A 24,637-nucleotide genomic window follows, 5' to 3' on the forward strand; every position below is an offset into this window, starting at 1 on the left:
ACTGAACATAACCTCCCCTGGGGGAACTGACTACAAGATGACACAGTGGGACCCAAGAGGAGGGGGAGAGGGAAGGGTGAGGAAAAGCTGGCCAGAGGAGATGGAAGGTATTTGTCTGGTGCTGTGGTTTAAATGTTTGGTCCCCCCTTGTGGTATAAACCTGATATAAGTCAACTTGAAAGGAGAAAAGTTGTATTTGGCTCAGAGTTTCAGAGGTTCCTGTCCATGGTCACATGGCCCTGTTGCTGTGGGCTCTTGGCAGCACCACATATGGCAGGAGCATGTAGTAAAACAAACTGCTCACTTCAGGAGCCAAGCAGCAATGAGAGGAGGGGTTAGGGTCCCCATATCCCCTTCAAGGGCAATGACCTAACTTCCTCTAACTTTCCTCGTAAAGTTCCACCAACTCTCAATATTGCCCTGGGCTGGTGACCGAACTTTTAACACAGGGGCCTTCGGGTGATATTTCCAATCCAAACTACAGTACCCCATTCATGTATGCAATCCTAATGTCCAATATAATGGCATTAGAAAGTGGGACCTTTGGGGTGATTAAGTCTTGAGGATGGAGTCCAGAGTGGGAATCATGCCCTTACAAGACAGGCCCGAGATATCCCTTGCCCCAGTGGGTGAGGTCACCATAAGAAGATGGCCATCCATGAAAGGAGTAGGTCCTCACCAGACACCAGATCTGATGGCACCTGGATATGGGACTTCCAGCCTCCAGAACCGTGAGAAAGAAATTTTTAACCATTTGAAAGCTGCCAGTCTTTGGTAGTTTATTATGGCAGTCTAAACAGAAGACCTCAGGCAACTGAAGGAAAGCGGAGCTCCAGGAGGAGGGAAATCATGAGCATAGCAGTGGAGGTAAGCAGGGCAGGTGTGTTTAAGAAACAGCAGGCGGGCAGAAAGCTAGCACTTGTGGGGACGGCTGGTGAGCAATGCCAGTGGGCCAGAGCCACATGCCCTGGGGTCTGGCTGATGCTATGAGCTGCGGCTGTCAGTGGAGGATGCCGGAGGCCCTGGGCGAGGGAGCACCCTGACCCGGTCTGCATCTTAGGCAATTCACTCTGGAAGTCCTCCAAGGTTATAAGACAACCAATTTTTGCAAAGGTACCAGCGAGCAGAAATAAATGCATTTTAGGCCATATTATATAGGAATCAAAAGCAACCAGGAATGAAAATCCCACACTCCAGGAGAGTTTCTCTTCCTCCAAACCACCTACCAGAGTTGAGGCCTTATTCTAATTATATCCACTGATGCCACGTGCTCACTCGTAAATCACTCCCTGTGATTTGGGCCAACATCTGGAATGGGGAGCAGGATCGGACCCACTCAAAACACACGGCTGCTTTGCCAAGGTGGAGGAGTGGGTTACATGGGTGGCATCCAAAAATGTCTAAAACTTAGTAAATATCATGTTGGGTAATTCAACAGCCCAATGGGGATAGCAGATGTCAACCACTCCAGTTTGTCATGTGTCATATTTGCTATTTAAAATGAGACTCACCATGTGTATCACAAAAGCCCCAAATAAGGGAAAGGACACCATTTACCAAAGATATTTTATTGCGTTACCTTTCATAATTAACAGTCAAGAACAAATAATAATAAAAAATAAAAACATTTTGCAAGGGGACTAGACATCAGACATACACAAGAGCTCTTCCAACATTAAAAAGCCTGCTGAACATGCTTGCCCTTATTCTTGGTGGCCACAACTAAGCATCTGTCACCAGGACAGGCTGTGGCCCCTGTCCCCAGGGTGCCCCAAGCTGGCATCCCATGGTGGATATTTCTAGCCTAAGCCTTCTAATTAACATCAAAAGCTTCCTGGATTCACAAGCTGATGAAGCTGCAGGATGTGTCTTTCCTGTCTTGTTGGAGTGAGACCAGATCTCAGCTCCTGGCAGTTCAAGGGTGACCAGGAGGGATAGAAGCACTGTCCCCATTCTCACCTGTCAGAGGTGAACCTTAAAGGATGGCAGGTTTTCCCCTCCCCTAGCAACGCCAAAGCTGAGGAGTCAGGAAGAGGGAGGGGGTCACGCCTCTGTGGACTCAAGAGCAACATTCTCCCAGGAATGAGTAATGGCAGGAGCTTTCCTCTAGATGGGAAATGGTTCTTGTTGCCCTACCTCGAATAAAACAAAACAACAAAACCCACAGATCATTGTCTTAGTGTGTTGTACGGATTGGAGAAAATCATCTTACAAGTGCTAACAGCTGTTCTAGGTGCATTTAGTTTAATTTCACACTTCTCAGTGAGCGGTATTCCAGCTTCAGGGAGGCAGTGGGATGTCAGGAGAGGGAGGCTGGACCTGCAGCGGGCCTCACTTCTTTATGTCTTTCCAAACACTCAAGTTAATGGCATGAACATTGGGCCAAGAGCCATGGAAGGTTCCAAATTTTTATCATTCTAGACAGAAAAAGAATGAAATCAAACTCTAAGAAACATTCAATAAAAGCATACAAGAAAAATTAGATTCATAAATTATTTACATGATTTGAGATCGTCAGCCTTTCTCCTATTCTTTGTGTTTGTTTGTTGTTTTCAAGTTTTGTTTTATTTTGTTGTTGTTTTGTTTTGTTGTTGTTTTTGCAGTGCCGGGGGTGGGACCCAGGTGCTCTACCACTGAGCCACATCCCAGCCCTCTCTTTGTTCTTTTAGTCACTTCTTCCCTTGCTCTGCTTCCATTTCCTATCTTTCCTGGTCCCTTTCTTCTCTTACTCATTGCCCTTTCTTGCATCTCAGTCCCCTTGTCACTGTTTAGCCCAGAGTCTCCTCTCCCAAGTTTCCCTCTTTTTAACATTTCATTCAGCTCACGCTAAGCGGTGCACCTATGATTATCCAATCCAAATCTCATGAGTACAGCTATTCTTTTTGAGGGAAATAAGATACCGTCTGCCTCACTGGCCTTATCTCTTTTGAAACAAGTTGAGTTGCCAGGGGTGGTGATGTAAGCCTGTAATCCAAGTGACTGAGAGGCTGAGGCAGGAGGATCATAAATTCAAGGCTAGCCTCAGCAACTTAGGGAAACCCTGTCTCAAAATCAAAAATAAAAAGGGCTGGAATGTAGCTCAGGGGTAAGGCACCCTTGGACTCAAACCCCAGTACCAAAAAAAGAAGGAGGAGGAGGAAGGAAGGAAGGAGGAAGAGGAAGAGAAGGAGGAAGAAAGGAGGAAGGAGAAGGAGAAGAAAAAGAAGAAAGAAGGAAGGGAGGAAGGGAGGGAGGGAGGGAGGGATGGAGGGAAGGAGGAAGAGAAAGAAAATAAAGGACTGAGTTGCCTCAAGGTCTGCAGGAGGAGAGACTGGCAAGGATGGAGCAGAACTACCCTTATATCCAACAGCCCTTTTCTAGGCCTGACCCAGGACCCAGGTGCTTCACAGCTGGGAGTTGGCATCACAACCACTGGAATCAGAGCCGTTGAAGTTGATAATTAAAGGGGCCTTAAGGACATCTAAATTAAGTGGTTCTTTTTACATGTGAGGAAATAGAAGGCCTGAGAAGTTAGTTGTGGGTCGGAAGGCTCAGGGACAAGCCAGTGGTGGCTATTTACAAGAGCAGGGGGCTTCCTCCTCCATCTTTCTCTTTTGATTAAAAATGAAAACAAAACAAAAGCCCACGGAGCAGCCAGCCATGATTTGAGCAGGTTGCAGCCCTAGATTGAGGGGCCCTTATTCTGCCCTGGGGTGTTTCATTCTTTTTTTTTAGTATTTTTTTTAGTTGTAGATGAACACAATATCTTCACTTTTATTTATTTATTTTTATGTGGTGCTAGGGATCAAACCCAGGGCCTCATGCATGAGGGGCAAGCGCTCTGCCACTGAGCCACAACCCCAGCCCCTAGGGTGTCTCAATCTGCAAAGCCAAAAGCCAAGCAGAAGGCCCTGGACTCACCTAGTAATTGGGGCGAGGCTCTCTTCTTTGGTTTGCGTAGGGGTTTTGCAACTGGAGGTCTTTGGAAGCCGTCGTTCTGACTTTGGGGAAGATGTTTCCATCAGCTCCGAGGTTGCTGAAGCCTGTCGACTGCAGTCTCAGATTTTGAAAGTCATTGTCAATCAAGTTCTCTTCCTCAATATCACTCTTTTTGTTCTTTGACCTGTAATCAATAACAGGAATTAGGATCTAACAATGGCAGAGAGTTCCTCAAAGTAAATATTGATGTTCTTTCTTTAAAAATGTTCTTTAATTTTTGAAATGATTTTAAATTTACACCATAAGTTATAAAAAGATATACGTTACAGAATTCTCATGTACCCATCACCTAGATTTCCCAATTGTTAACCCTTCTGAATCCATGAAGAATAGGTTGCAGACCTGATGTCCCATCACTTGTAATAAATATTTTATTATTTCATTCAATGTAGATCCCCTACATTTAAGGACAGTCCCCTCATAAGTTCCAGGGCATGAATATCAGCTGACCCAATGTTACCATCTAATTTCATTAGCTTTCTTTTAAATTTCGTCAATAATTTCAGTTTTGTTTTGTTTTGTTTTTTTGGACACTGGAGATTGAACCCTGGGGCACTTAGCCACTAAGCCACATCCCCAGCCTCTTTTTTATTTTTAATTTTGAGACTCACTAAGTTGCTTAGGGCCTTGCTAAGTTGCTGAAGCTGGCTTTGAACTTGCCATCCTCTTGCCTTAGCCTCTTGAGCTGCTGGCATGAAAAGTGTGTGCCACCACACCGAGCAGAATATCAATAGTCGTAAGCATACTTTTCAATTATTTATGGAAATTATATCCAAGCAGATCCAACATCTACAGAAACATCTTGGTGAATAAGATGAGTTCAAGGGGTCAAGGTCTTGAATTGAGAAATAGGGTCTGCTGTGATCTGCTGTGGCCCCCCAAGGTTCTCAAGTATAGGTATTGAAAGTCAAGAGTAAGCACGTGCCATGAGGGAGGCATTGTCCCCAGATAACTCTGATGGTGACCCCTCTTTCCTTCCTGGTCCCCAGGCCTGGTCTTGCTTCTGCAGTGCCCTGGACAGTGGGAGTGGACAGTGCGGACGTGGTCTGTGATGCTCACAGGGTAATCCCAGGTGCCAGTCACCTAAGCCTCGGTCACATTGGGAATGTCCCTCAGCCTGTGATCCTGATGGCCAGCACAGTCCATAGCAGGACACCTGCCATTCAATACTCTCTTGTGTAAAGTGGCTGAGGAAAGGGCTTCCCTTCTCTAGCAATGAAATTAAAAGCTGTGTTTCATTGTCAACAATTATGACTTTGTAGCTGGGTTAAGCAAGCTTGGCTCTGCGGCAGGAAGGAGGACTGAGCTTTGTGGCTCTCACGGGGCCACAAGCTTCCATAACAACTCTTTTTTTTTCTTCTTTTCTTTCTTTCCCCAGTACTGGGGATTGAGCCCAGAGACACTTTACCACTGAGTTACATCACCAGCCCTTTTAATTAAAATTTTTTGTTTTTTTAATTTCGAGATAGGGTCTTGCTAAGCTGCTGAGGCTGTCCTCAAACTTGTGATCCTCCTGCCTCAGCTTCCTGAATCACTGGGGTCCAAGACAATCGATCAATCCTCCTAAGAATAACCTTGCTCCAGACCCAGAAATGTTCTGTCTCTCTCTCTCTGGAAAAGGGAATATTGGAGACCAGGGGAATGAATGCTCACACAGCAAGTTCCCAGCTTTCATTCCTTATTACTGAGTCTCTGGGAAGAGATAACATCAAAATGGAATACAAGGAAAAAGAAGAAATAAAGTATTTTAGGAACCTAAAATCCATTGATCCTCTCCAATTATAGTGGGAAAACATCTATTTTCCAAAATATAAGGTATGAGCTAAATGTTAGAAAAAAAGTAGCTTTTTTTTTTTTTTTTTTTTTTTTTTTTTTTTAGCAAAGTGGATCCCACTTGGCACATGTCAAATAGAAAAGAGATAATAGCAATCTCTCTCTGCTGACAGGAGGAACTTCCACATACCTAAATATTTGTTGAAAAAAATGAATGGACCCTACTCCACCTCCCTAAGGCACCAAGCTGAGAAACAGCCACACAGATATGGGCTTCTTCCTCTTTAACCCCAGCGGGTTCTGTGAAGGCTCATTTTAGGCCATTTGCAGCAAGGTCCTGGGCAGGGGAGTGACTTGGTAAAAATTGTATTTGACAGCATCAATGGAGTTAAAAAACTGTCCACAGAATTCTTAATGACAGGAAAATGACTGCTATGTCCTCAACCAAAAATAAACATTAACAGAAATTTTTAAAAACACAAAGGATGCAACACTATGTATATAACATCTTTCATGGAGCATCTGGAAGGATATATACTGAAATGTGAGTTGCCTTAGGATAGTGGGTTCTGTGGGTGACTTTTTACTCCACTCTTTTCCACATCTGTTTTTACGGTTTTCTTTCATGATCATGAAGAAAAATAAGGAAAGAAAAAATAAAGCGGCATCAGAGAGGCCTCCCCTCATATGTCCCCTCCCCTGCCCAGGAGAGGCCGGTGTGTTTAGAAACCAGAGTGTCCACAGGAAGGGGAAATTCCATACCTTGTGAAGAAGACCAATGAAATCAATAAGGCGAGAATGAGGACGGCAGCGATGGTGCCCACAATAGTGAGGATCAGCTGAAACTCTGAAAGGAGGAAGAATAGAGTAGGAACCGGCTTCAATAATCCACTCCCAGTGTCTATTGCACAGGTCCATGTGCTCCCAGGACTCCTGGTTACGAGGGTGATCACACTCTGGTCTCTGACCCCTCTAGTGCCAGGGTGGGTAGGTGGCTCATCTCCTTTAGCAGCCCTCCTCTAACCCACTAACCATGTCTTCAGGACTCAGCCAGAACAGGCATCCTTGCCAGACTCAAGACATAAATACAAAGGAGGCTGATAGCGACGGGGTCTTCCGGGGCTTTGTGGGAAGTAGGGTCTCAACCTTTCTTCCCTACCTTGCTTCCTTTGCCTGCCCTCCAGCCCTCCCCTTACTCATAAGCTAGGGACTTCCTGACATTTGGAGTTAAATTTGTCATTCTGGATGCAAGAGATAATATCTTGACAGCATCATCTGAGGAAAGAGTCTGGAAGTAGTGTCATGGATACTGAAGTGTGGCTATAGGGTGCCCTGTGAGTGCAGCCTACATACCAGATTCCAAACACTTAGCATGAAAAGAAAGTTAATACTAATATTCCTATCTGATAACATTTTGAGATGATAAATGGAATTTTATTGGGTTAAATAGAATATGTCAGTAAAATCAAATTCACCTGTTTCTTCTTACTTTTAAAATTTTGCTTGAAACTTTTAAAATTTATAATGAAATTTGCGACTCACATTATCTTTCTTTTTTGTCTTTGTGGTACAAGGGATGAAACCCAGGAGTGCTCTCCCACTGAGCTACATCCCCAGCCCTTTTTATTTTTGATTCTGAGTCAGGGTCTTGCTAAGTTGCTGAGGCTGTCCCCAAACTTGTGTTCTTCCTGCCTCAGCCTCCCGAGTCACTGGATTACAGGTGTGTGCCAAGTGCCCAGCTTCACATTCTCTCTCTATTGGACAGTACTGTCACTGTATCTTCCTGCCATATCATTGCCACAAATCCACTGCAACCTGGGCCCACAGGGCCATAAACCACAAAATCAGGAAGAGACCAGAAAGGTCATTTGGTCCAAATGCCTCATTTGATGGATGTGGAAATTAAAAGCCCAGAAGGAAGAAATGACATCAAGTCTGTCCTTGCAACGAAGTACAGTGGAAACTGAGAGCGTCTCTCCGCACTATTTCTGTGGCTGGTGGTGAGCTGATGGGCATATTTCCCGCACCTTGACCATTGAGCTTTGGTTCATTATGTACATTTAAAAATTACTTAAAATTTCAAGTTAGTATTGTCCCAATGTGGTGGCAGTAAAGCATAGAAGGAAATGAAGCAATCGAATTTTTCTTAACACAACCCACACCAGTAAATAATTCTGAGATGAAAATATTTGAACATTTAAATGTCTGGTGCCCAGGTCTGCTCTCCTATAGCCAGCAGTTTTGATATACATTTTTATCTATTCTAGTAGCAAAAACTTCATATTTAAGCTCATGTAGGAATCAATATAATAACTTAGGATGCCCTTCTCCGGGTTGGAGTAAGTTCAGAGGTACCAGCCCAACCCTTGGTCTGAGTATTATTATTATTATTATTTTAGTTCTATTATTTTTTTATTTTTTAATATTTATTTTTCAGTTTTCGGTGGACACAACATCTTTATTTTATTGTATGTGGTGCTGAGGATCGAACCCAGCGCCCCGCGCATGCCAGGCGAGCGCATTACCGCTTGAGCCACATCCCCAGCCCTAGTTCTATTATTTTTAATAGTAGAGGTGCTGCTGTCCATAAGGGTGAACATGGGATGCATAACCCAGAAGATAAACTGCAAGCAGATTTTTCTCTTTGTTTTTTTTTTTTTAATTTTTTTATTGTGGGTAGTTCAAAACATTACAAATTTCTTGACATATCATATTCCACACTTTGATTAAAGTGGGTTATGAACTCCCACCTTCACCCCATACACAGATTGCAGAATCACATCAGTTACACATCCATTGATTTACAAATTGCCATACTAGTGTCTGTTGTGCTCCGCTGCCTTTCCCATCCTCCACCCTCCCCCCTCCCCACCTCTCCCCTCCCCTCCCCTCCTCTCTCTCTACCTCCTCCACTGTATAACCCTGAGGGTCTCCTTCCATTACCATGCAATTTCCCTTCTCTCTCCCTTTCCCTCCCACCTCTCATCCCTGTTAAATGTTAATCTTCTTCTCCTGCTCTTCGTCCCTACTCTGTTCTTAGTTACTCTCCTTATATCAAAGACATTTGGCATTTGTTTTTAGGGATTGGCTAGCTTCACTTAGCATAATCTGCTCTAATGCCATCCATTTCCCTGTAAATTCTATGATTTTGTCATTTTTTAATGCAGAGTAATACTCCATTGTGTATAAATGCCACATTTTTTTTATCCATTCGTCTATTGAAGGGCATCTAGGTTGGTTCCACAGTCTTGCTATTGTGAACTGTGCTGCTATGAACATCGATGTAGCAGTGTCCCTGTAGCATGCTCTTTTTAGGTCTTTAGGGAATAGACCAAGAAGGGGAATAGCTGGGTCAAATGGTGGCTCCATTCCCAGCTTTCCAAGAAATCTCCATACTGCTTTCCAAATTGGCTGCACCAATCTGCAGTCCCACCAGCAATGTACAAGTGTACCCTTTTCCCCACATGCTCGCCAGCACTTGTTGTTGTTTGACTTCATAATGGCTGCCAATCTTACTGGAGTGAGATGGTATCTTAGGGTGGTTTTGATTTGCATTTCTCTGACAGCTAGAGATGGTGGGCATTTTTTCATGTACTTGTTGATTGACTGTATGTCCTCCTCTGAGAAGTGTCTGTTCAGGTCCTTGGCCCATTTGTTGATTGGGTTGTTTGTTCTCTTATTGTCTAATTTTTGGAGTTCTTTGTATACTCTGGATATTAGGGCTCTATCTGAAGTGTGAGGAGTAAAGATTTGTTCCCAGGGTGTAGGCTCCCTATTTACCTCTCTTATTGTTTCTTTTGCTGAGAAAAAACTTTTTAGTTTGAGTAAGTCCCATTTGTTGATTCTAGTTATTAACTTTTGTGCTATGGGTGTCCTATTGAGGAATTTGGAGCCCGACCCCACCGACTGTAGATCGTAGCCAACTTTTTCTTCTATCAGACGGCGCGTCTCTGATTTGATATCAAGCTCCTTGATCCATTTTGAATTCACTTTTGTGCATGGCGAGAGAAAGGGATTCAGTTTCATTTTGTTGCATATGGATTTCCAGTTTTCCCAGCACCATTTGTTGAAGATGCTATCCTTCCTCCATTGCATGCTTTTAGCCCCTTTATCAAATATAAGATAGTTGTAGTTTTGTGGATTGGTTTCTGTGTCCTCTATTCTGTACCATTGGTCCGCCCACCTGTTTTGGTACCAGTACCATGCTGTTTTTGTTACTATTGCTCTGTAGTATAGTTTGAAGTCTGGTATCGCTATACCACCTGATTCACACTTCTTGCTTAGCATTGTTTTTGCTATTCTGGGTCTTTTATTTTTCCATATGAATTTCATGATTGCTTTCTCTATTTCTACAAGAAATGCCGTTGGGATTTTGATTGGCATTGCATTAAACCTATAGAGAACTTTTGGTAATATCGCCATTTTGATGATGTTAGTTCTGCCTATCCATGAACAGGGTATATTTTTCCATCTTCTAAGATCTTCTTCTATTTCTCTCTTTAGGGTTCTGTAGTTTTCATTGTATAAGTCTTTCACCTCTTTTGTTAGGTTGATTCCCAAGTATTTTATTTTTTTTGAAGATATTGTGAATGGAGTGGTTGTCCTCATTTCCATTTCAGAGGATTTGTCGCTGATATACAGGAATGCCTTTGATTTATGCGTGTTGATTTTAAATCCTGCCACTTTGCTGAATTCATTTATTAGCTCTAATAGTTTCTTTGTAGAGCCTTTTGGGTCTGCTAGGTATAGAATCATATCATCTGCAAATAGTGATAATTAAAGTTCTTCTTTTCCTATTTTTATGCCTTTAATTTCTTTCGTCTGTCTAATTGCTCTGGCCAGTGTTTCGAGAACTATGTTGAAGAGAAGTGGAGAGAGAGGGCATCCCTGTCTTGTTCCAGATTTTAGAGGGAATGCCTTCAGTTTTTCTCCATTCAGAATGATGCTAGCCTGAGGCTTAGCATAGATTGCTTTTACAATATTGAGGTATGTTCCTGTTATCCCTAGTTTTTCTAGAGTTTTGAACATAAAGGGATGCTGTACTTTGTCGAATGCTTTTTCCGCATCTATCGAGATGATCATATGGTTCTTATTTTTAAGTCTATTGATGTGGTGAATAACATTTATTGATTTCCGTATATTGAACCAGCCTTGCATCCCAGGGATGAATCCTACTTGATCATGGTGTACAATTTTTTTGATATGTTTTTGTATCTGATTCGCCAGAATTTTATTGAGGATTTTTGCATCTAGGTTCATTAGAGATATTGGTCTGTAGTTTTATTTCTTTGAAGTGTCTTTGTCTGGTTTAGGTATCAGGGTGATGTTGGCCTCATAGAATGAATTTGGAAGTTCTCCCTCCTTTTCTATTTCCTGAAGTAGCTTGAAAAGTATTGGTATTAGTTCTTCTTTAAAGGTTTTGTAAAATTCTGCTGTATACCCATCCGGACCTGGGCTTTTCTTAGTTGGTAGTCTTTTTATGGTTTCTTCTATTTCCTCAATTGATATTGGTCTGTTTAGGTTTTCTATATCCTCCTGACTCAATCTGGGCTGATCATATGACTTAAGAAATTTATCTATGCCTTCACTATCTTCTAATTTATTGGAGTATAAGGATTCAAAATAGTTTTTGATTATCTTCTGTATTTCTGAAGTGTCTGTTGTGATATTGCCTTTTTCATCCCGTATGCTAGTAATTTGAGTTCTCTCTCTTCTTCTCTTCGCTAGCATCGCTAAGGGTCTGTCGATTTTGTTTATTTTTTCAAAGAACCAACTTTTAGTTTTGTCAATTTTTTCAATTGTTTCTTTTGTTTCGATTTCATTAATTTCAGCTCTGATTTTAATTATTTCTTGCCTTCTACTTCTTTTGCCGTTGTTTTGCTCTTCTTTTTCAAGGATTTTGAGATGAAGTATGAGATCATTTATTTGTTGTTTTTTTCTTTTTTTAAGGAATGAACTCCAAGCAATGAATTTTCCTCTTAGAACTGCTTTCAATGTGTCCCATAGATTCCGATATGTTGTGTCTGTGTTTTCATTTATCTCTAAGAATTTTTTAATTTCCTCCTTGATGTCTTCTATAACCCATTGATCATTCAGTAACCTATTGTTCATTCTCCAAGTGATGTATGCTTTTTGCTTCCTTCTTTTATCATTGATTTTCAGTTTCATTCCATTATGATCAGATAAGATGCATGGTATTATCTCTACTCCTTTATATTGTCTAAGAGTTGCCCTGTGACATAATATATGATCTATTTTTGAGAAGGATCCATGTGCTGCTGAGAAAAAAGTGTAACTGCTTGATGTTGGGTGGTATACTCTATATATGTCAATTCGGTCTAGGTTATTAATAGTGTTATTGAGTTCTATAGTTTCCTTATTCAACTTTTGTTTGGAAGATCTGTCCAGTGGCGAGAGAGGTGTGTTGAAGTCTCCCATGATTATGGTGTGGTGGTCTATTAGACTCTTGAACTTGAGAAGAGTTTGTTTGACGAACATAGCTGCACCATTGTTTGGGGCATAAATATTTATGATTGTTATGTCTTGTTGGTGTATGGTTCCCTTAAGCAGTATGTAGTGTCCCTCTTTATCTCTTTTGATTAACTTTGGCTTGAAATCTATTTTATTTGATATGAGTATGGACATGCCTGCTTGTTTCCGAAGTCCATATGAGTGATATGATTTTTCCCAACCTTTCACCTTCAGCCTATGTATGTCTTTTCCTATCAAATGCGTCTCCTGTAGGCAGCATATTGTTGGGTCTTGTTTTGTGATCCATTCTACTAGCCTGTGTCTCTTAATTGGTGAGTTTAAGCCATTAACATTTAGGGTTATTATTGAGATATGGGTTGTTCTTCCAGCCATATTTGTTTATTTATGTTACTAAACATGGTTTGTTTTCCTCTTTGATTATTCCCCCCCCCTTTACTGTCCTACCTCCCACTGTTGGTTTTCATTGTTATTTTCCATTTCCTCTTCCTGTAATGCTTTGGCGAGGATGTTTTGAAGAGATGGTTTTCTAGCTGCGAATTCTTTAAACTTTTGTTTATCGTGGAAGGTTTTAATTTCATCCTCCATCCTGAAGCTTAATTTCGCTGGATACACAATTCTTGGTTGGAACCCATTTTCTTTCAGTGTTTGAAATATGTTATTCCAGGATCTTCTAGCTTTCAGAGTCTGTGTTGAAAGATCAGCTGTTATCCTGATTGGCTTACCCCTAAATGTAATCTGCTTCCTTTCTCTTGTAGCTTTTAAAATTCTCTCCTTATTCTGTATGTTGGGCATCTTCATTATAATGTGTCTAGGTGTGGATCTCTTATGATTTTGCACATTCGGGGTCCTGTAGGCTTCTAGGATTTGGGATTCTGTCTCATTCTTCAAGTCTGGGAAGTTTTCTTGTATTATTTCATTGAATAGACTGCTCATTCCTTTGGTTTGGAGCTCTGTACCTTCCTGTATCCCAATGACTCTTAAGTTTGGTCTCTTAATGTTATCCCATATTTCTTGGATGTTCTGCTCATGGTTTCTTAACAGTCTTGCTGAGCTGTCTATGTTCTTTTCCAGTTGAAATACTTTGTCTTCATTGTCTGATGTTCTATCTTCTAAGTGTTCTACTCTGCTGGTAGTATTCTCCATTGAGTTTTTAAGTTGGTTTATTGCTTCCTGCATTTCTAGGATTTCTGATTGCTTGTTTTTTATAACCTCTATCTCCCTGTATAGTTGATCCTTTGCTTCCTGGATTTGTTTGCGTAATTCGTTGTCGAAGTGATCTTTCATTGTCTGATTTTGCTGTTTAATGTCTTCCTTGATACTCCAGATCATCTGAAGCATGTATATCCTGAATTCTTTATCTGACATTCCATCTGCTGCAGCTGTTACCTCTTCTAAAGTTGCGTTGACCTGCATTGCTTGTGGTCCTTTCTTTCCTTGTCTTTTCATACTGCTTGCGTATCTTTCCTGCAGGTGCGGGCGGCGGCTCTGCTCTCTCCTTATTCCAATTGGGGTGTCGTGGCTACCACGTCGGCAGGTCACTGGGCCTGTTCTGGGAGCTGGCGGCGGCTCCGTTCTGCCCCTACTCCAATTGGGGTGACGAGTGTACCACGCCGGCAGGCCATCGGGCCTGATCCGCCGGTCGGTTGCAGGTTTGCCTACACTGCAGGCGCGGGCGGCGGCTCTACTCTGCCCTTACTCCAAATGGGGTGACGTGTCTGTCGTACCGGCAGGCCACTGGGCCTGTTCCGCTGGTCGGTCGCAGATCTGCCCACCTTTCGGGCACGGGTGGAGGCTCTGCTCTGCCCCTACTCCAATTGGGGTGTCATGACTACCCCACCTGCAGGACGCTGGGCCTGTTCCTGGCACGGGCGGCGACTCTGCTCTGTCACTACTCCAATTAGGGTGGTGTTTGTACCACGCCGGCAGGATCCTGGGCCTGATCTGCCGGTCTGTTGTAGGTCTGCCTACCTTGGAGGCGCGGGCGGCGGATCTGCCCTGCCCCTCCTACCACGCCTGCGGACCCCTGGGCCTGATCTGCAGGTTGATCACTGGTCTGCTCACCCTGTGGGCACGGGTGGCGGTTCCACTCCCCCCCCACTCCAATTGGGGTCACGTGACCACCACACCGGCAGGGCCTGATCCGGGCGTGGGAGAAGGATCTGCTCTGCCCCTACTCCAGTTGGGGTGACGTGTGTACCACACTGGCAGGCCACTGGGCCTGACCCGCCAGGCTGTCACAGGTCTGTTTACCTTGTAAGCGCGAAGGGCGGCTCTGCCCTGCCCCTCCTACCACGCCCATGTACCACTGGGTCGCGGGTCTGCCCACCTTGCGGGTGCAGGTGGCGGCTCCGCTCCGCCCCCTCTCCAATTGGGGTCACGCGGTCACCACGCTGGCGAGCCGCTGGGCCTGCTCCGGGCGCTGGCGGCGGCCCGGCTCCTCCCCTCTGGCTCGAGGACAAATTGAGGAGACTCGGGTGACTGTGCCTCACCCCCCCTACCAGGAGACCAACTGCTTATGTCACCGCTGGTATTGATGAAGTTCTCTCCTCCGCCGCTTTCTGCTGACATCAGATCTCTGCCATGTTGGTATCCTATGCAAATGGCAGCATTTCGTTCCCCTTGCCGGGCAACCAAAGCAACGGGTGAGTCCTGACCGGCCCTCAGCAGGACCTGGACCGAGACGCAGTTTCCACGGGCTCCTAGCCCCGGTCCAGGGAAGTTCCGGGAGCCGGAACTCGGCTGCCCCGCGCTCGGTGTTCGCTCCGATAAGATCAGGTTCTAAGAAGCACCCAGGCGCTGAACCCTAGCAATCTGTCTGCAAGCCGCAGGTGAATTGCAGCCTGAAATTACCTGTTCTATGGCTGAATGAGCTGCGGTCAGTCGAAAACAGGGAAGGTGACGTCAGTTTCAGATTTTTCTCTTTGAAGGAAGCGGAGACTTTGGAGAATTGGACAGCCTTTCAAATATGGTGTTTATATGTGTGTGTGTTTTCATTGTAGATGGACACAATCTCCTCATTTTATTTATTTATTTATATGTGGTGCTGAGACTCTAACCCACTGCCTCACACATACAAGGCAAGTGCTCTACCACTGAGCCACAACCCCAGCCCCTTAATGTTTATTTCTTGGGTTTGTAATAACTTATTTATAATAGCAAGACTCATACTCACGGTCTTTGCAGTCCACACCACCATAGCCAAATGGACACCTGGAATAGAGTGAGAAACAGGAAGCCCTGTTCAAGAGCCTGTGTGGGGAGCACGCTGGAGTTCCCACCCACATCTCCATTTCTTCCTTTCATTCTGCATTCCTTTGCTCCTTCTCCTTCTCTCATCTTTCTCCCACTCCCATTCTTCCAGGAGAGCACCATCCATGGGGCTCTGGAAGGATGAGTGGCATACAATCCTGTGTGGTCTCACTGGCTGCTGAGGGAACACTCCGTCATCTGAACTGCAGGCAGACTCAGCAATTCAGTTAAAGTTGAACCTAAAAGTTATGGCGTCACCTCGCAAGGGGTGACACCACAGGGTGCTGCCACCTGTTTGCTCCCCTGTGAACAAGGGCATGTCATTTATATTCAGTTTCAGGTCCCTCATCTGAAAATGGGTAACTGATAAGCTTCTGACAGTTGTTATGTGATTGGTACTACCTAGTGTGGTTCCTGGCACCAGGAAATGTCAGCAGCAGCTTCATACCTCCTACCCTACACCAGCTCCCCAACTTCCTGAGTCTAAGCCCATACACGTTGCAAGATCTATCCTCTCTGCCTAACTCCAGCTATGGCAAAGTAAAAATGGAGAGATTTCCCTTACGCTTGACAGACGTCATTAGCATCTCCCTCGAAGTCTGGCAGGCACACGCATTGAAGCTCTTTGTTCTCCTTCTTTATGCATTGCTTATTAAACTCCACACTGCAGTTTGCAGGACACTCTAGAGCTTCAAAACAGAGGGATTTATAGGTAATTTTCAGAAACAATCTCTTTAACCCCAATGTACATGTGACAACACAGATTTTTTTTTCACATTGCTTTTTCTAAGTAAAAGGAAGTATCCCTCGGCTCCCCACACGACAAGCTGCCCACGGGCTGCTTCACCCATTCCCCCACCCTGGCCATAGGTCTAAAGCCCAAATTCACATTACTCAGTCACTGGAATGCACATGGACATTCAAGCAGTAACATTTGTACTTTGCAAACGCAAAAGGTGGGGGGGAATATGAGCATTGTGAAGAACATTTAGAAGTGGGTGGAACACTTACGAAGACAATAAGGGGACAGCATGTTGGGTCTCTGCAGCCCAGGTTTGCATTCACATTGTAAACTATTGCTGCAATCTTGATCCTTCTTCACACAACCATAAAATTCACATGAATCTATAGCTGGGAGAGGCACAAACAATTCAAAAATATATTCAGCAAGATAGTAGATAATTTGTGAAAGCACTCCCTTCCCCCATCGTTGTTGTATTTTTCTTTTAATACATTTTAGGATTCAACAAATGAAAACCTGGGATTCTGAAACCTGGCTCCCCTATCCTCTCTTCATTATTTAGTTTAAGTTAATTCCATCCAAGCAATAAAGCTCAAGTTCAAAATCTCTTCTGCACCTTTCTCTGTGCTAGGTTCCCCCAGAGCCGCTGAAGCCATCTATTAGGCTCCATCTTTATAGAGTCACAGAGTCACATCAAGCAACACACAATTCAGCTCTAGGCTTTGTGGTTCAGACTTCAAAGGCAAGAAGAATTTAGTGGCTCAAATAGCTCAAGATAACAACACAGGGAAGGAGGAAATTGAATAAGTCTTTAAAGATAGGAAGATTTGAACAACCAGGGAGAGGCAAAGTCTGTTTAAATGGAGTAAACAGGCTTGAAAGGGAGCCCAGATTTCTTGTGAGGGAGCAGCGAGCTGTGCTTGTGGTGAGGAGAGGGAGTTTGGAGAGGTGGAAGAAAACCCAGAACTGATGTCTTTGATGTTTATTGGTTGCAGGTTCTCTATTCAATATTTGCTTTGGGGTGAGTCCAAGTTCCCTCCATCTATAAGGGGGATAATAATATTTGTTCCCCCTGATTATGAGGAGAATGGAGTGAGCTAGTGTAAATGACAGTGCCCTTGCCAGGCTCTTCAACAAATCTCATTGTCTTGTTCACTCATAGGTATAGCAGAGTTTGGATGTCAGGTTAAAGACACCCAATTTGATTCTAAAAGCCAAAGAATTCTTTGGTAGATTTTAAGCAGTAGCCTGGCATGAGAAAGCAATCCTTTAAGAATGTTAGCATAGCTGGGGGTGGGGGTGCACACCTGTAATTCTAGCAGCTTGGGAGGCTGAAGCAGGAGGATTGTGAGTTAAAGTCAGCCTCAGCAACTTAGCCTAAGCAACTCAGTGAGACCCTGACTCTAAATAAAATAACAAAAAGGGCTGTGAATGTGGCTCTGCGGTTAAGTGCCCCTGGAGTCAATCCCCAGTACAAAAAAAAAAAAAAAAAAAAAAAAATGTAGGGCATTGCATAGCACATCATGCCCAGCCCTGAAGGCCAGAGGTGGGTGGGCAGGAAGAGTAGTCCTGAAGTGGACTGGCAAGCTTTAGGGATAAAAAGATGAATTTGAGAATGGATTTGGAGGAGAGAATAAATGCAGGTCGAAAAGTGATGTGATTGTTCTCTAAACATCTCAACTGTAACTGACCTTCCTTCCTCAACTGCAACTTGAAAATAACTCCAGTTAAAATCTAGAGAATGAGAATCTACACCTTTGGGCACAGAAGAGACTTTTGCCACTGAGTCTGGACAGCAGGAAAAGTTTTCTTCCTCTTAAGAGTTACGAGGCTCTCACTTCCACATGGCTGGCTGGTTTGTTCTCGAAGCTACCTCGAGATGACACCATTTGGCATTTTGTCAGTGTGTCTAGGAGGGAATGCCTGGTTTCAGAGTGGAAGGAAGTATTGAGAGGGGTTGTCTAAAAAGCAACTTTCAGGGCTGGAGCCAAATGGTTTCAAGTATGTCAGGACTGGTAGCCAACACAATCACTCTGCAAAGCCCAAACAAGAGAACTGCATGGCGACCCCAACATTATCTTGAGGAGCGCACAGGTGTTTTTAGCTTGCAACCACCCTGAGTAGTCAGTATGCATGCTGAAGGGGACCCTCAACTTCTTCACACTTGTTGCAAGTCTCATCTAGTCAAAAGCAGAGTGTGCTAAAGGATCTGATTGCTACTCTTAGCCAAAATCCTAACCCCTACAAAATGATTGGCAGGTAGAAGTGATGGGCCTCTTAGGAGACAAGGACCAAGAGACGGTCAGAGAGAGATGCAAGGGAACAGACAGATGCATACTGTAGTCTTGGAGAGACAGTAAATATTGAAACATTCAGAAAAGAAAAAGGTGCTAATTCCATGGCATGCGATTCTGGAAGAAGAAAATAGTTCAAGAAGGTGAAAAGCTTTGAAAATGTAAATTCTCAACGTGCAAGCTACAAAAAGCTGGGGCTTGCAGGAAGGAGATAATGTAAAAACTAGTGTTATTTTCACAGGAAGCTCTCAAATGAGAAAAAACAAAGTACAGAAAGAGGGTCCCATCACCAAAGATAAAATATTTAAAAATGTGTCAGAGAAAGTTGAGCCTCAGATGACCTCAGGCTTGCCACAAACATAATCCAAAATAAAGCAACAACAAAAAACTCCAATGACAAAATAAGAAGGGTTAAAAGGAAAAGTGAGCAAATAAGTTGAGGGGTGTGTGTGTGCAGTGGGAGGGGTAAGTGGCTTATGGGAAGGCCAGGGCTGACTCATGTATTATTGACAGAAGACATGAAAAAGACAGAATAGCTCCATGACTGTTTTTCTCCGTCTCTTTTGCAAGGAATTATATTTACTTTATTATTTTTTTTTATTTTTTTCCCACAATACCTTTATTCTATTTATTTATTTTTATGTGGTGCTGAGGATTGAACCCAGGGCCTCACACATGCTAGGCAAGTGCTCTACCACTGAGCTACAGCCCCAGTCCCAGAAATTATATTTAGCTGGAAAAAATTGAATGGGTGTTGTTAAAAGGCAATTGGACCCCAAGAAGGAGGTACAGAAAAAGAGCCCCCATATTTTCCAATCAGTTATAAGAATTTTATCACAGAGCATTTATAACTCCAAGCCCTGGGACATTGTGAGAATCATTGTAAAAATCTCGAGGAAAGAGAAAAAGTGTTAGAAAATTATAAATGAGCAGGATTTGTGTTTGCAAAAACAGAAATGAGTTTTACAAACAAACAAGGTCAGGGAGGTTACAATCACTAAAAAAAAGTAAAAGAGTAGGGAATGAATGTTGGAAAAAAAGACAGATGAGTCTGAAGGAGGCAGGAAGGGGGTTGGGAGAATGGTGGGTGGGGGCTCAGGAAGAAGGGGACTAGAAGAAGAGAAGGATGGTGGTGTCAAAGGCTACAAGGAAATTAAATTCACTGTGGCTCAACCAAGGCCTTTGGCAACAGGCCTAAACAGCACTTGTATCTCCACAGGGGCTGGCCCTAATGGTCACTTCCAAGGAGAGGAGTTTCCGATGGCTGCAGGGGTGGGTTGACTGCCTTTCTGACTCTGTGCCCTTCCATGCTGGATTTGGTCATGTGAATTGCTCTGGTCATTAGGACAGTTGTAAATGCAATGTAAGCAGAGACTGGAGAAACACATGTGCACTGAACTATACCCTCTTGCTGCATTAATCCCTGTAGACTAGCCTGCTGGAGGAGGAGAGACCATGTGGAGCAGAGAGGAACCACCCACAGAGCCATCTGAGATCAGCCAGTCTCCAACTGATCCAGTAGCTAAAGGCAGATGCTTAAGCAAGTCTAGCAGAGATCCATCAAGCCTGGCCTAGACCAGCAGAACTTTCCAGTGGAGCCCATATCAAATTCTGACCCACAGAATTATGGAGTTGCAAGAAATAATTGGAGGTATTTTAGGCCAGCCACTAGGTTTTGAAACGGTTGGTGACATGGCAAGTGGGAGTTGTTATAGCTACCCATGCATCAACCTAAGGGGGAAACAGTACAGGTGAAGTTTTCATAACATTTAGAAAACTATAACTTGGCTCAAGCCTTCTTATTCTTTCTCTTCTCATCTTTCCCTGTCCAGAGATGATGTGTCTAGTCATTTATACCTTCCAAGGGAAGAACAAATTTATTGGTCAGTTGATGACTTGGAGATGGTTAGGAAACTGGAGAAGGTAAGTGAGAAGAAGGGAAAGGGCTAAGGTTAGGGTTAGGGACTTGTTAAAAGGAAATTTGGAGACACCTGATGATTCACTTCTATAGTTCTTACCCCCTCCTCACATCTACTGTAATGTAAAGGTTTACCAAAGTGTAAGTAGAACTCTAGGTAAAATTTGAGGGAAATTATTTAATACTTACGCTTATAGCTTTGTGTAAAATTGTTTTTCTTGACTGCCTTCTCAATCTCATCATTTACATCTTTTTCAGTTAGATTTGTACTCTCTTTTAAAATGTTTATTACTGAAGCATCAACAAGCTTCAAATCAGCACGCATTTCAGATCTTCCTGACAGAGAAGGGAGTAAGCTAAAAATGAAACAAATCTGTCAACTTGATGAATTGAGCTGAAGGGTCAACAAACAGGTCTTCTAACTTCCTAGAGGCACAGATCTCCCAGCCCTAGTCCTGACGCACTGTCCAGTCTCCACAGTGGGTCCTCAATATGGAGGCCCAGAGCCACATACCAGAAGACAGCAGATTTGCAGCCTGGAGGTCTGTACGTGTTCAGAGGAAGCCCATGGAAAGAATTATGTCCTCTTGGAGTACACTTAGGAAAATTGTTGATATTCGTTTTTGACAAAATAGTGGACAACCATTTTTAGGATTTAGGAGCCTGGAGCTAACTACAAGTAGAACAAGTAACATCTGAAATAGTAAATTGTCATTTTCGGTAGAACAAGACTACGTCTCTTAAAAGCTAGGTGCAGTGACACACGCCTGTAATCCGGGTACACAGGAATCTGAGACAGAAGGATCACAAGTTCAAAGTCAGCCTGGGCAACTTAGCAAAGCCCTGAGCAACTTAGCAAGACCGAAACTTGCCCCTATCTTTGGTGGCCCAAGGCTAGTCATAATTTCTCTGAGCCTGAGTTTTCTCTTCTATTTCAAAAGAGATTTGAAGGAGAGAAATTCTGAGTATATCCTACTAAGACTAATGTTTGAAGAGTAGTAGAGAGTTTGAGCTGGAGTTTAAGAAATGTCTTCATAGGCAAGACCTATGAAGGCCTGAGCAATGGCTCTGGACCCCTCCATGACCCTGGAATAACAGGGAAAGGTTTGCCTCTTATTGCCCATGGTTCCCTTCTAGTAACTCCTGAAGAATAAAAGGAATGCCACAATTTGGGGGACTCCCCCGCAGATGATCTTATGGGACCCAGTCTCCATGACACTGCAAGGTCCCATTTTTATGAAAAGGAAACAGACCAGTGTTGAAATCAACTATGTGCAAGGAATCTTCCCAATGTTATCTCATTGACTCCTCACCAGGTGCTGGGAGGAGATAGCAAAGGTTAAAACACCTGAGCTGTCATCCATTGAAGAAGTGCTAAGGCCAGGATCAAAGCCTGGGTTTTGCTGATTCAGCTGCCCCTCACCATTCTTGTTTCCAACCAGTCATCCTCTACACAGGAAATGGCTGTCATCCACTAAACCAAGCCTAAAATCCTGGAACAGTTTGTAGTCCTCCAGCCCCAGTCTATTGTATACCTCCAGCTTCAGAACCCTGTGTTTGGGCCCAACCTTTCTGCTCTCTGCCAGCTTCTGACCATGCAAACTCTGTACCTCTGCCTGCCAGTCAGAATTGCCCCCAGGCAAGACCCAGCTCAGAATCTACCATCTTTAGGAAGGCTTCTCTGATTTTTTTTTGGTACCAGGGATTGAACCCAGGGACTCTCAATCACTGAGCCACATCCCCAGCCCTTGTTTGTATTTTATTTAGAGACAGGGTCTCACTGAGTTGCTTAGCACCTTGCCTTTGCTGAGGCTGGCTTTGAACTCATGATCTTCCTGCCTCAGCCTCCAGAGCCACTGAGATTACAAACATGTGCCACCGCACCCAGCTCTCTGAAACTTTTAACACATATACATACCCTCAGTATCTTTGGGGGAATTGCTTCCAGGACCCTTGGAAGGAGTCCCCTGGTGGACACTCAAATCTGAAAGTGCTCAAGTGCCTTATATAAAATGGCCTAGTATTTGGATATAATCTACAGACATCCTCTCATATTCCTTAAATTATCTCTAGATTATTTATAATACCAAATGCAAAGTAAATGCTATGGAAATCACTATTATTCTACATTGTTTATGGAATGATGACAAAGTCAGCGTATGTTCAGTACAGATGCAATTTTTTTTCAAATATTTTCTATTTCCAGATGACTCCTCAAATGTATAATCCACAGATACAGAGGCCCAGCTGTCTATATGTATACTGGCATATTCCACAAAGGATTTGACATAACTCACAGAATAAATACAATTAAAAAACTTTGAACATAAATATTACACTGTGCTTCCTTTTCTGCACAACTTCATTCATCTCAGAGCATTCTTTCCTTGGCCTGACTTCTTGCATATTAATATGCATTAAAGAACACAGGTAGAATTGTTAACTTCCTGAGAATCCTCTGCCTTTTCATGTCCCAAAATAGCACTGAGTATTTGTCATTATTTATTTCAGTGCACAAATAAGTGCTGTTCTTAGAGCAGGAAGAGCTCACTATGGGCCCTTCAGAAGTCAGGTGTGTGATCTGAGTGTTCTTGTCCCCCTCACAACCCCATATGAGAGAGGAGATGACCATGAGCCACTTCTCCCTGCATCCTGGAAAGCACATCCCAGGGACTGACTAAGTATGGTTTGCAGCTGAGGGGATCAGACCAAACAAACTGGTGCCGATGATGCCTGGGACCACATGCTCCAGTTGCTAAGTAGCCATGAGCATCCTCCTTCTCCAGGCCATACCCTGCCTGTCCTGGCCAGAGTCAAAGGCAAGGCGAGGGCTGGGGCTGGGGCTCAGTGGCAGAGCACTTGCCTAGCATGTGTGAGGCACTGGGTTTGATCCTTAGCACGGCATACAAAAATAAATAAAATAAAGGCATGCTGTCCATCTACAACTACAAAAAAACCAAAAAAAAAAAAAAAAAAACGCAGGGGCAATGCACAAAGTCCCCTTCTTGACTTCGACTTGCCACGAGAAGGCCTTAGTGTCACATGAGAAACTCAAGAGAAGACCAAAAGTGAGGCAAACACACACTGCCTCCAAAGCACCCCTTTGGCCCATAGCAAACTTACCTCACTTGAAGAATCACAGTCTGTCCGTAATCAGAGTGGCCAAATACGTTTTGAAACTGTGGCAGAGAACAGATTTAAAAACAAGTTGAAAAAAATTAAATATATATGGTTTATCACAACAAATTATTAATTCTTTGCTTGCTAACAGTAATCTTTGCTATGAAGTAGAAAGAGTCTAATATAACTCAGAGTTACCCAGGAAAAAGATGGAAACCTAAAACACTTAGCCAAATCAATTATCTTACTCTTAAAAATAAGGTGACTTGGTTGGGGTTGTAGCTCAGTAGTAAAGTGATTGCCTAGCATGTGTGTGGCCCTGGGTTTGATCTCCAGAACTGGAAAAAAAAATAAAGGTGACTTATTTTGACTTAAGTTTTGTGTATTCGTTAGTTTTATCTATATATGTGCTTCATGCATTTATCAGTTTATCCAAGGAACATATATTTGCCTCCCTTGCCCAAGGCATTATGCTAGGGGACTTGGAGATGACAAAGATAGGCCCTCTCAGTCTTGTGATCAGGTAGGGGAGCATGCTGTGGAGTTGAGAGAGGCAAGTGCCATAGAGACACCTGGTTTTGTAAGCCTTTCATTCCAAAGAAATCTCTTAATTCCAAAGAAACGCTTGAGAAATTAGTATCTAATATGAAAGAAAATGTGTTTCCTCTTCTTTTTTCCTTCGATGTCATTCTCTGAGGAAGCATCTCCTAACCTGTGGCTGCCAGGTTGGGCAAGAAGACAGGAGCTGTCCACACAGGCCTGCTGGCACCACAGTCAGCAAGTGAGGAGAAGCAGAGGCAGTCCTGTGGGCAGGCAGCTCTGGGTTCAAGTCTCGACCTCCTCCACTAATCAAATGGATGACCTTCAGTCAGTAACTCACCTTTCCTGATCTTCAGTTACCACATCTGTAAAATGGGCATAATAGTACTATCTCCCCTGCAGGGCTGTTTTCAGAATTAGGATCTTGCCTGTAGAATGCAAAAATGGCCCCCCACTGAGAAACCCCAAACCCCTCTGCAGACTGCCCAATTGGTCTGTTTTTTACCCTAACAGGGTAAAAAATAGACCCTA

At 43.4% G+C, this 24,637-nt stretch overlaps 1 protein-coding gene across 1 annotated transcript in view; it reads right to left on the reverse strand.

The window, feature by feature from the left end:
* Positions 1-1,552: 1,552 nt before the first annotated feature.
* Positions 1,553-24,637, reverse strand: part of Muc13 (mucin 13, cell surface associated) — a 34,940-nt gene continuing 11,855 nt past the window's right edge. Inside the window, exons 5-12 of the mRNA XM_046457934.1 lie at positions 23,570-23,625; positions 20,636-20,802; positions 16,504-16,623; positions 16,058-16,181; positions 15,416-15,453; positions 6,514-6,598; positions 3,901-4,102; positions 1,553-2,417 (exon numbers count right to left, since the gene is read on the reverse strand). Coding sequence (XP_046313890.1) covers positions 3,901-4,102; positions 6,514-6,598; positions 15,416-15,453; positions 16,058-16,181; positions 16,504-16,623; positions 20,636-20,802; positions 23,570-23,625 — 792 coding nt within the window. The 3' untranslated portion in view covers positions 1,553-2,417. The remainder of the gene's footprint in view (positions 2,418-3,900; positions 4,103-6,513; positions 6,599-15,415; positions 15,454-16,057; positions 16,182-16,503; positions 16,624-20,635; positions 20,803-23,569; positions 23,626-24,637) is intronic.

This window comes from Marmota monax, unplaced genomic scaffold (genome assembly GCF_021218885.2).
Source record: "Marmota monax isolate L192 unplaced genomic scaffold, Marmota_monax_Labrador192_F-V1.1 WCK01_AAM20220418_F8-fsc00052, whole genome shotgun sequence".
Lineage (NCBI taxonomy): Eukaryota > Metazoa > Chordata > Mammalia > Rodentia > Sciuridae > Marmota > Marmota monax.